Source organism: Pistacia vera, unplaced genomic scaffold (genome assembly GCF_008641045.1).
Source record: "Pistacia vera cultivar Batoury unplaced genomic scaffold, PisVer_v2 Contig94, whole genome shotgun sequence".
In the NCBI taxonomy this organism is placed as follows: domain Eukaryota; kingdom Viridiplantae; phylum Streptophyta; class Magnoliopsida; order Sapindales; family Anacardiaceae; genus Pistacia; species Pistacia vera.
Window position 1 is genome coordinate 1,607,132 of NW_022196823.1, and position 10,867 is coordinate 1,617,998.

General features: G+C 35.2%; 2 protein-coding genes across 2 annotated transcripts; one reads left to right on the forward strand and one right to left on the reverse strand.

Annotated features, from left to right (window-relative positions):
- Positions 1–730: 730 nt before the first annotated feature.
- LOC116120566 (phosphate transporter PHO1 homolog 10-like) lies at positions 731–2,552 on the reverse strand. Its single transcript, XM_031406513.1, has 7 exons — positions 2,499–2,552; positions 2,210–2,314; positions 2,041–2,124; positions 1,838–1,987; positions 1,304–1,582; positions 1,086–1,222; positions 731–833 (listed from the first exon to the last, which is right to left on the reverse strand). Exons 1-7 carry the CDS (start codon positions 2,550–2,552, stop codon positions 731–733), a joined length of 912 nt encoding a protein of 303 aa, XP_031262373.1.
- On the forward strand, positions 2,551–10,363 carry LOC116120567 (phosphate transporter PHO1 homolog 3-like). The gene is made up of 10 exons (XM_031406514.1): positions 2,551–2,657; positions 2,761–2,873; positions 3,602–3,626; positions 7,543–7,804; positions 8,478–8,582; positions 8,676–8,720; positions 9,363–9,512; positions 9,598–9,876; positions 9,967–10,103; positions 10,195–10,363. Exons 1-10 carry the CDS (start codon positions 2,551–2,553, stop codon positions 10,292–10,294), a joined length of 1,323 nt encoding a protein of 440 aa, XP_031262374.1. The 3' UTR covers positions 10,295–10,363.
- Positions 10,364–10,867: the final 504 nt, after the last annotated feature.

Below are 10,867 nucleotides of genomic sequence, written 5' to 3' on the forward strand. Positions count from 1 at the left end.
TTTTGAGAATAAGATTTGAAATAATAAACCAAACGCATCTTATAATATTTCAAAAATACTATTCTAAATAATTAAACAAACACACCCATAATGATTTATTAAATCTTTAGACATTACTTGAGATTATTAATTTGTCTATAATTTTACATTCAGACATTCAACTAATATTGTATAAACTTCTATTTTTTTTAATCAATAATTTTGTTATGAATTCTTTAAAAAAGATATCTTATCGGTTATTTAGTTAATTAAATAATAAATTAAAAAAAGTTAATTGGGAATTTGAAAGAGATCAAGGGCTTTTATTTTTGCTTTTCATGTACCTGGGGGGGGGGGGGTGGTGCTGTAATTTTTGGGGGAACCGAAACAAGAACCGATCAGTTCCGGTTCTTAGATTCCTCAAATCGGAACTTGAAATTGAAGTGCAGGTCTGGTTACTTACCCGGATACCATGTAAAAAATCAATTACCCCTTATTAATTTAAAATGATAAATATAATGTAAAATTTTACAAATACGCCCCTGACAAATTAAAAAAACCTGCATTTAATTGTTTGCAGCAGTTACTGCTGTTTCAAGTTGAAAAGCAGTGACTAATCAGTGTCTGCCCTGAACTCACCCTTTCCGAAAATTTTGTCCTGTACATATGCCCGTGGATTCTGGATTTGATCCTCAAAGCCATAGCACTTGCATTATTGAACTCAATGCTCAATTGAATAGAGACTGTGATGCTAATCATCCTTGTCTTCTTCTTCGTTGTAGTAACAAAAAGGAAGTGGAACTGACTTGAATGCTCGGTACTTACCAACATTGTTCAAGTGCTCATTCTCCAACCTGATTGAATGCAACCCTTGTATAAGCACAAACTAGAAAATAATATACTCTGATATGATCTCTTATCGAAATATCAGCTCAGAGTTATGGCAAGGGTAACATTTTTCTTTACATATACATATGAAATGGTGATAGAAATATCCATAAACATAATGTGGGGAGCAGAAGACACAATCTCGTAATTGCTACATTGTTGAGGAGGAGAAAAAAACTCAGCAAATGCTTTACCTAATATCAGAGGTGGTGAAATACCTGAAGAAGTTCCAAATGCCACGACGGATAGTTTCAAGGCAGGAAATGACAGTTGTTATGGTCATTCTATGAAGCGAATGCAACTTGAATTCTAGAACTAGCTGCATCCACGCAACTCTCAGTAATATATTCAGGACCTGTAATAAATTTCACAAAATAATTAAATCAGTTGCATAACTTACTATATAGAAAATCTCAGATTAGTCACTGCATAATACCACTGCTGCAAAATAGACACTCTTGTGGGAAATAACTAGTTTATCTCTCAAATACGGGTTCTTTGATCTCCTTCTCAGAAGCCCCCAATCAACAACAATATCCCAATATGTACTCATAGCTGTTGCAATGGCTGAGCTGATCAATGCAAACACTAACCAGTTTGTTCCCTTCTTCAGCTCAAAAGCTGTTCTGATAAGAACTGCAATTATTATCAAGAAGTATTTCAAACCATTATATCCTTGCACTGCATCCTTCTCTTCACACAATCTGCGGAGGCACTGCAAAATTAAATGTACCATATGTTAGTGCATATTTCAAAGATGATATTTTTTCCTTAGGTTTAGAGGAGGTGAATTTAGATGTAGAGAAAAGGAAGACAAATATTTATGATGGAACACAAAACAAGCATATGAAAATAACATATAGTTTCCTAGAGCCTCTAATAATATCTATGACACCACCATTTTCTATTGAAAATGCTTCCCTGCATCAAAAGTTGCAGACATGAAAACAAAAGAAGAATGAGATGATACCTGGAGAAAGCGGAGCCAGAATGGTATAACAGCAATAACAAAATAGAAAACATTATAAATGCCATGACTATGGCACTTATTTTGTCTCTCGGAATATTCTCCCAAACCATAGTAGCATACGTACAACTCTATACTCCGCAGGGCCTGGACCTGGCAAGAAAGAACAGGTAGTATAAAAAAATATTCAAGTTATAAACATTTACCTGTTGAGCCCAATCAAATGTCTGGTTATAGTGTAACACCTGACTGGTAAGATTGTCTGCCAAGAGAAAGTCTGGAAGTGTAACCTGAAAGGGAAGACAATCAAAATGTTATCTTGCTCATCAAATACGGTATAGTATATGAAACTTTAACTATTTGAATTTTAATCACCTTGTAGAGTGGGGCACAAACGCAACGAAATAGGGATTTAAGAAAGAAGAAGCGACTTGAACGGTATATTATGTTGAAAGGACAGAAGAGTAAAACAATAACAGTCTGCAAAACAGGGAGAAAACAAAAGGAACCTTGATTATACAAAAAGGCAAGTTTTCTTTCATCTATTATGTATTTAATAAGAGCATCAGGCACTTGTAAAGAAATAACTGATTGATTGTCACGCAGTAGAGTAGTAATACTACTCTTCCTAATTTTTGAAATCAATTCGATAGTCTCTTCCAACCCACTTACATATGTTCATCAAATTGCAGTTTGAACGTTCTTCTGAGATTCGCATGGATACAGACTGTGTAAAGTTTGACTTCGATTTCATGCATAGAAACACCTTGATTGCAATTGTTGCTGCCTTGAAATCATTCGTAGGGGCATTTAATTTCTTCAGGTAAATTAAGGAGATTTACAGTCACATGCCCTGAAGCAGAGAGTTCATTAATTCTATATTTCATTTCTTTTATTTATTTGATTAAACTCTTCGTAATTATCAGGTTGAGAAGAGCATTTGAACAATGTTGGAAGTACGTGCATTCAAGTCAGTACCACTACCTTTCAACCATGACGAAGATGAAGATAAGACCTGTAAAATATCGAGTTACTAAAGGTCAGCAGATATTCTTGACAATAAATTACGTGGAAGAGAAGTTTCATGTTATTTTTAGTATCATTTTTGTTTATACTTGTAATGTCAGTTGATGAAAGAGTAACATTTGATCAATAGGAATAATTTTTTGGATTATTAAACTTGGCTCCAAGTGTCGAAAATTACGTCCCCAAAGAGACACAGACATTGGATCAACTTAGAATTCCTTGGGCTGCCTCCTGTCTGGGGCCTGGGCTCTAAACATAATAAAAAGTGGTAAAACGAACCATATAACATAAAGGTACAGTGTTTGAAGACCAGAAATTAAAGAAGTTTTGGCACCGACCCCCCTGAACAAGCATGGCCATATAGATTAATGAATAAGCGTTGAAACACCAAGATCCAATCAAACAATTGAGTCATTTCTAACCAAATAACAATTGATTCTCAACTCCAAAATCATTATTCATTTATTGATGAAGTAACACAAAAAACTTGTATTCTCATCTTTTTAGTAAACCAAAAAACAAGAAATTTGATTTCGCGAGATTCCATGGAAAAAAAAAAAAAATCAAATCATTATATAAACAGCAATAATTCCTTTAAAAAGAAAAAGAACATTATCATAAACCATCTCAATTTGCTTTCAAATCATCTGAATCCGTAACCTTCTCCTTGAGGGCCTGTGCCTTCCTCAAAGTACTAGTTACTGAACAACTTGTCCAGAACATCTTCCTACTTTTTTTCAGATCTCCAAGCAATTTTCCCACTATATAAAAACTTTCTTTGCACTCACCACCCTTTATAAACAAGCAAAATCCCCACCCTCCCACCTTCACCTTCAATTTCTTTTCCAATTGATCACTTTTCTTTCCCTCTAGGGGCTGTGATTTTTATTAGAGGAAGACATTTTAGGATTTTCCATTTGATCATTTCTTTCCCTTGAGGGGTTTTGGTTTTGTTAGAGGCGACATTTTAGGATTTCATGAGTAAACTGAGTGAGTTGTGAAATCGGTGAGCCAGAAGGGAAGGAGAGTTTTTGAGAGCGGTTTGTTGTTCTAGTTGTTAAAGAGAGAGAGAGCCTCCCCTGACTGGCCCTTGAGTCTATGGTCTACTTGAACTCTTGGACAAGGCAACAAGGAAATTAACCAAATTAATCATGAAACTCCAAGATGAGAGAAAACATTTCTTTGACATAATTTACACAATAATATTTACCTTAACCACCTACACAATAAAAAATCCATTAATCCATCTTTCTATCCTATTTATATTAAAGATTATTATTGAAATGTCAATTATATTTTTCTACACCTTACAAATCGCTTATGCTGCGACCAAGAACGTGTCACAATAAGGAATATGCCATTGGAAGGATAGACAAACCATATACCATATCATTTTGAGTATGGTTTGGTAGATTCAATTGAATTCAGGATACATAATCCCATCTTAGACAGGAATTTAAATCACTAAAAACTGTTGTTTCCAATTCGTAATTTTGCTTCAAAGGAATATCAACAACGATTGCAAAAACGTATAGAGAGCAAGCAGAGCCATTTGAGATGGCATTAAAACCAGCAATTTGCAAAAATAGATGATCGGTCAATGAACTAAGCAAATCAGAACAAGAATATTAGTATATTACTGTTTGAATATCACGCCTTACTGAGTATATATAATGCCTAAAACAAGAAAACCCTAAAATAAGCAATTATTACTAGTGATACAATAAGTTGTTCTGTATGGATGACAACCACACATACTGCACATAAAAATATACCATGGTTACTGTACCATACCACCTAAACTAAATGAATGAAACTTAATCGTGTTCACTGACATTGCAATTCATAGCTTAACAACAAAAATACAAGATCTAAATCAAACATTATTTGAAAACCCAACAAATCATCAGATAACCAATTAATATTGATACTCAAGTAAAAAATTATCATCCCTTATTATAAAGTAAACATCAATAACATTAGTAATACTTTTTTTCTAACATTAATAACATGAATAAGTATGATAAGCACTATCACCTATCTCAAAAACCCAGATTTTCCTAAAATTCTAAAGAGGACAAATTACTTCTCCAACTTATTCAGGCCTAATAATCAATGAAGCAACACATTGTCAATCTATCTCCCACTAATCAACTCACCCTTCATTTCAACTTCCCCCTAGTTACATGGAGCCACAATTAACTGTGATAAGTTACAGAAGAGGTTGAAATGCAATTTTGGAATCCTATAAAAAAAAAAAAAAAATACAATTTTGAGACAAATTGTGAGTGTGTGTGTCTCAATGATAAACTACAACATCAAACAAGAAAGTGATAAAGAGAAAATAAAATAACATAAAACATTACAACATAGGAATTCAATCCTTGTGAAAACCTGCACATACATTTTTCCTAAGTTTCACAAAACATACCACATGAAGGCTCCACATTATTTTAAACATTCATTTGAAGAAAAACACTTATAGAAATGGACATTCCTTGAATATCGAAAGATTTCATCATTTATGAAAAAGGCCCTATCTCAAGAAAATAATTTTAATACTAAAAGCCATTGGTTCTACCAGCATGGTCTATACTTATAGCATATACCACCAGGGGTTCATAAATGCCAAAGACTATTAAGCTATGGGTAACAAAGTACAGTTACAAGAACAGAGTACCCTATGTCAAAATTTGAAAATTATGCAAATAAATCAGCCTACTCAAAGACACAAACAAAACAATGCTGTTAAAACACTTGACTGTAAGAAGAACCAAATGGTTAGCAACACCAGATGCAGAATTTAAAGTAATGAAATCAACTGAACCCCGAGAGCTTAAAATCATTTTCCCACAAAGCAACATTAATAAATATTCAAACACAATATGTTGGACAACCCAACAAAGTCCACATTCTCGGTTTAGATTTTGATTGAACGTGAAACATTAAAATAAGTAATATCATAAGTGATACATTACTTCCAGAATGAGAGTCTACATAGTCCACATAATTATGCCACTGATTCCAGTTACATATCACTAAATAATGATTCTTAATCAATTAATAATGCACAAGCAGCTAAAACACCAAATGCAAAAAACAGTTATCTAATAACACAAGAATTTCATCATAAGACAAAAATAACTTGATTCCAAGTTAAAAACATCATCCACTTATTATAAGTAAGCATTGACAACATTTGCAAATAACTTACTTTAGTTCTCATTTCTTAACCATCTTTAATCTTCTTTCCAATCCTTAACAAACATAATCAAGAAATCTTATATCCTCAAATTCTTCTGAATTCCCGCTATTAGATATCAAAATCATATATAGGAACAACTTAATTCCTTAATAAAGAAAAGAAAGTTAGTCATCAAACCATCTCAATTTCTACCCACATCCCCATTTCCTTTGGAATCTTTTGAATCCTCGGCAGCCTTCTCTTTCTCCAACTCCTTGACGGCCTCCTCCTGAGCCGCTTTTTCAGCACGCAAAATGGGCTCGTAGTAAGCATCGAGCCTCCTACACTTCCTCAAAGTACTAGTTACGTCAAAGCACTTCTCCAACATCTTCCTTGTCTTCTCAGATTCTTCAAGCACAATTCTCCCACGCTATAAAGCTTTCTTTGCACACCACCACCCTTCAAAAAGACAAAATCCACACTCTCCCTCCTCCTCTCTTCCGCTCCTTCACCTTCAATTTCTTCTCCATTATCGATCACTGTCTTTCTCTTTCTCTTCTTGGGTTTTTTCTATTTTTGTATCAATTGAAGAAGATTGGGATCTGGAATCAGGGTTTTGGGGTTTAGATTCTAGGTTTGTGGGAGTCAACATTTGAAGATTCCGGAGTTTTGTTTAGCGGTGGTTATTATCAGAGGAGTGCATTTTAGGATTTAAGGAGTTAGCTGAGGATTGGATTTTGAGAATCGGAAGTGATGATGGTGAGATGAGAGGAGGAGGAGGAGGAGGGTTTTGAGAGTGGTTGTTGTTGACGTTGTTGAGGAGAGGAAGCCTCCCATTGTCTATTAAACCTCGTATAAACCCTTCCAATTTTTTAATTTAATTTTTGTAATGTTATAGTGAAGTCGGTCACGTGATGAACATGATCATTGGACGCCTAAAGGAATTTTGTTTTTTTAATTAAGTAAAGCTATAATGAAAAAGAGTAAATCGGAGAAGATAGGATCGTTCGGTTTTTATTTTGGATATGATAAGATTTAAGAAATAATATTGGATAGTTGAATAGGGTGATTATTATGAGAATTAAATTTAAAAATTAACAAAAATCTCTTATGTTGTTAATTTAACAAACACCAATCTATAAAAATACCTCCACCACCCCAGTGCCGATTTCTGCCACTACCATCGGAATCTAGCGTTACGACGCAGACCCGTCGGATCTGGTCGGACGTGAGTCGATCGGCCTTTCCGTCAAAATTCACTTAGATTGCCGGAAAAGGCCAGATACGCCGAATTAACCGGCCAGTTTTGGTCGTTTGTAGGCGTTGTGACAGATTCCGGCTACCACCGATGGTGGTTACCAGAATCTGGCAACTATGGGTGGGTGAGGGTATTTTTATTAATTTTAAACTTTTTTATGGGGGTATTATAAAATTAATAAACTTAAGGGTTCTACACGTATGAAAAATATAATTAGTATTTATCAAACAAATTGTTTTGCAGCTTGTTTGCGTATATTGTCCTGCACATGCTCATGTATGCTGCCAATATATATTACTGGAGGCGGTTCCGAGTCAACTATTCCTTCATATTTGGTTTCAAGCAAGGAACAGAGTTGGGTTATCGACAAGTTCTACTTGTGGGTTTTGGTATATCGGTACTTGCGCTATTGACTGTGATTGGCAACCTGGATATGGAGATAGACCCCCTATCAAAAGATTACGATGGATTGACAGAATATCTGCCTTTGATCTTGGTTTTGGTGAACATAATCGAACTTTCTCTTTACTCTTCTGCTCATTCAACTTCCACAAATTAATATACACTCAACTACATATAATTATGTTAAGACTATAATCTAAATATGGATGAGAATAAACAACCAATTACAACAGAAAATGAACAATGGATTCAAAGCAGACTTCAACGAAAATGAGAGACATAACCGTATATAGTGGTTCGGCGCTCAAGGCCTATATCCACTCTCCAAGGCAAAAAGGATTTCATTGAATCACTAAGGTTAATTGATTATAGAGTATATGTTAACCTCAATATGTAACAAGCAGGAAAAATCACACCTTAAACCCTAGCCTCCCTTGTTTTTACCTCTACCATTCGTAAACCCAAGAGCAAGAATTTATAAAGAGATAACCCCTTTAATCAGTCTCCACCTGGATTTATATTTTCTTCCAGCCGTGAGATGATAATCACACTCGATCTTGCCATTCATTTTCATCACCATCAACCAAGAGATGAAAAAAATAGTGTTCTTTGAGTTGAGCAAATGACACGAAGGAAAACAGAATAGAAGTGGTCCTCCCATTCAAAACGGTGTCACTTCTCATATTTGGGTTTTTTTTACTTTTCAACATCTGCTGATGTGGCAAAGTATGTGCCACATCACCACACATTATTTATTTATTTTGTGTGTGCAGGTTCTGCTTGTTGCATTGTTGTTTCCATTCAACATCTTGTATCGCTCAAGTCGCTTCTTCTTCTTAGTATGTTTATTCCACTGTATTGCTGCTCCTCTCTACAAGGTAAAGTAATAGTTGTAAGATTTATTAATGAAAATCAAGAAATTTAACTATAAGGGACAGGATTACTTATTTGCGAAATTCTTTCCCCTGCAGGTCACACTCCCAGATTTCTTCTTGGCAGATCAGTTTACTAGCCAGGTTTCTGAAACGGATTATGAAATGCGTATGTGTCAACCATTAAAATGTTCAAATTAATAATTAAACGTTTCTGTCATTGAATTGTTTCAGGTGCAAGCCCTTAGAAATTTGGAGTTCTACATTTGCTACTATGGATGGGGAGACGTTAGACACCGCACGAACTACTGCAGTAAAAGCACTGTATTCAACACTTTTGACTTCATCGTTGCTGTGATTCCATACATGTCTCGCTTTCTGCAGGTACACAACTTAGTTTTTGCTTTCAGTTTATTTTGTTCTATTAAACTTGATCGGCCAATTAAGAAAGTAGTCGTTTCATTTTCAGTGTCTTCGCCGCCTTTTCGTGGAGAAAGATCCAATGCACGGATACAATGGCATCAAATATTTCCTGACAATTGTAGCGGTTTGCATGAGAACTGCTTTGAATCTTGACGGGGGAAAGGGTTGGGAAGTATTGGCCTAGACTTTCTCAGTTCTTGCAGCAATCTTTTGTACATATTGGGACCTTGTTTTAGACTGGGGGCTTCTTAACCGCCATTCAAAGAACCGTTGGCTGAGAGACAAGCTCCTTGTATCTAAAAAGAGTGTATATTTCATTGCCATGGTAAGTAGTAAGAACACAAGAAATACAGNTTGTTTCAGGTGCAAGCCCTAAGAAGTTTGGAGTTCTACATTTGCTACTATGGATGGGGAGACGTTAGACACCGCACGAACTACTGCAGTAAAAGCACAGTATTCAACACTTTTAACTTCATCGTTGCAGTGATTCCATACATGTCTCGCTTTCTGCAGGTACACAACTTAATTTTTGCTTTCAGTTTATTTTGTTCTATTAAACTTGATCAACCAATTAAGAAGGTAGCCGTTTCATTTTCAGTGTCTTCGACGCCTTTTCGAGGAGAAAGATCCAATGCATGGATACAATGGCATCAAATATTTCCTGACAATTATAGCGGTTTGCATGAGGACTGCTTTGAGTCTTGACGGGGGAAAGGGTTGGGAAGTATTGGCCTGGACTTTCTCAGTTCTTGCAGCAATATTTGGTACATACTGGGACCTTGTTTTTGACTGGGGGCTTCTTAACCGCCATTCAAAGAACCGTTGGTTGAGAGACAAGCTCCTTGTTCCTGAAAAGAGTGTATATTTCATTGCCATGGTAAGTAGTAAGAACACAAGAAATACAGTTTTGAAATCAATTCTGGTAGTCTCTTCCTAACCCAACTTACATATTTTCATCAAATTGCAGATATTGAACGTTCTTCTGAGATTCGCATGGATACAGACAGTGGTTAAGTTTGACTTCAATTTCATGCATAGAAACACCTTGATTGCAACTACAGCCTGCCTTGAAATCATTCGTAGAGGCATATGGAGTTTCTTCAGGTGAATTAAGGAGCCCTGAAGCAGCGAGTTCATTAATTCTATTTTTCACTTTCTTTTATTTATCTGATTAAACTCTTTTGAAATGTATCAGGTTGGAGAATGAGCATTTGAACAACGTTGGAAAGTTCCGTGCATTCAAGTCAGTGCAACTACCTTTCAGTTATGATGAAGATGAAGATAAAGACCTATAAAAAGTACCGAGTAACCGACGGCATCGGCAGATATGTCAAAAACGAATCATCATACCTATTTAAGCAGACAAAAAAGAGTAGAGTGTTGAAGAGTAGAAAAAGTATTAAAGAAGTTTTGGCACCTGAACCTTTTCTGGTATTCTAATCTGACAGTGGAACAAGACATATAAAAGGGGGAAAGCTTGCAGAATCCACATTTCAAACAATAAGCCATATAATCTTTACCATCTTGCTACTCAGAATCTTATAAAATAACCAAAAGCGTACTTCAAATAAAAGATGCCACTGGTCATACAAGATTTGGCATATTAGATTAATGAGAGAGACTCCCATGGCTGGAATGAAAAACGTCTTTTAATTCAAAGCCACTTTGAATTATCCACTTTGTAACTTTAGACAGTAACCATCTTTCAATTATTATTATTATTATTATTTTTTAACATTAGAGATTATTATTGTACATGCATGTCAATTATATTTTTTCTTCTCCTTAAAAATGACTTATGATGCGTCCAATAAACATGTCACATAAGGAATATATCCATTGGAAGTATAACACAAGTTGTATACCAT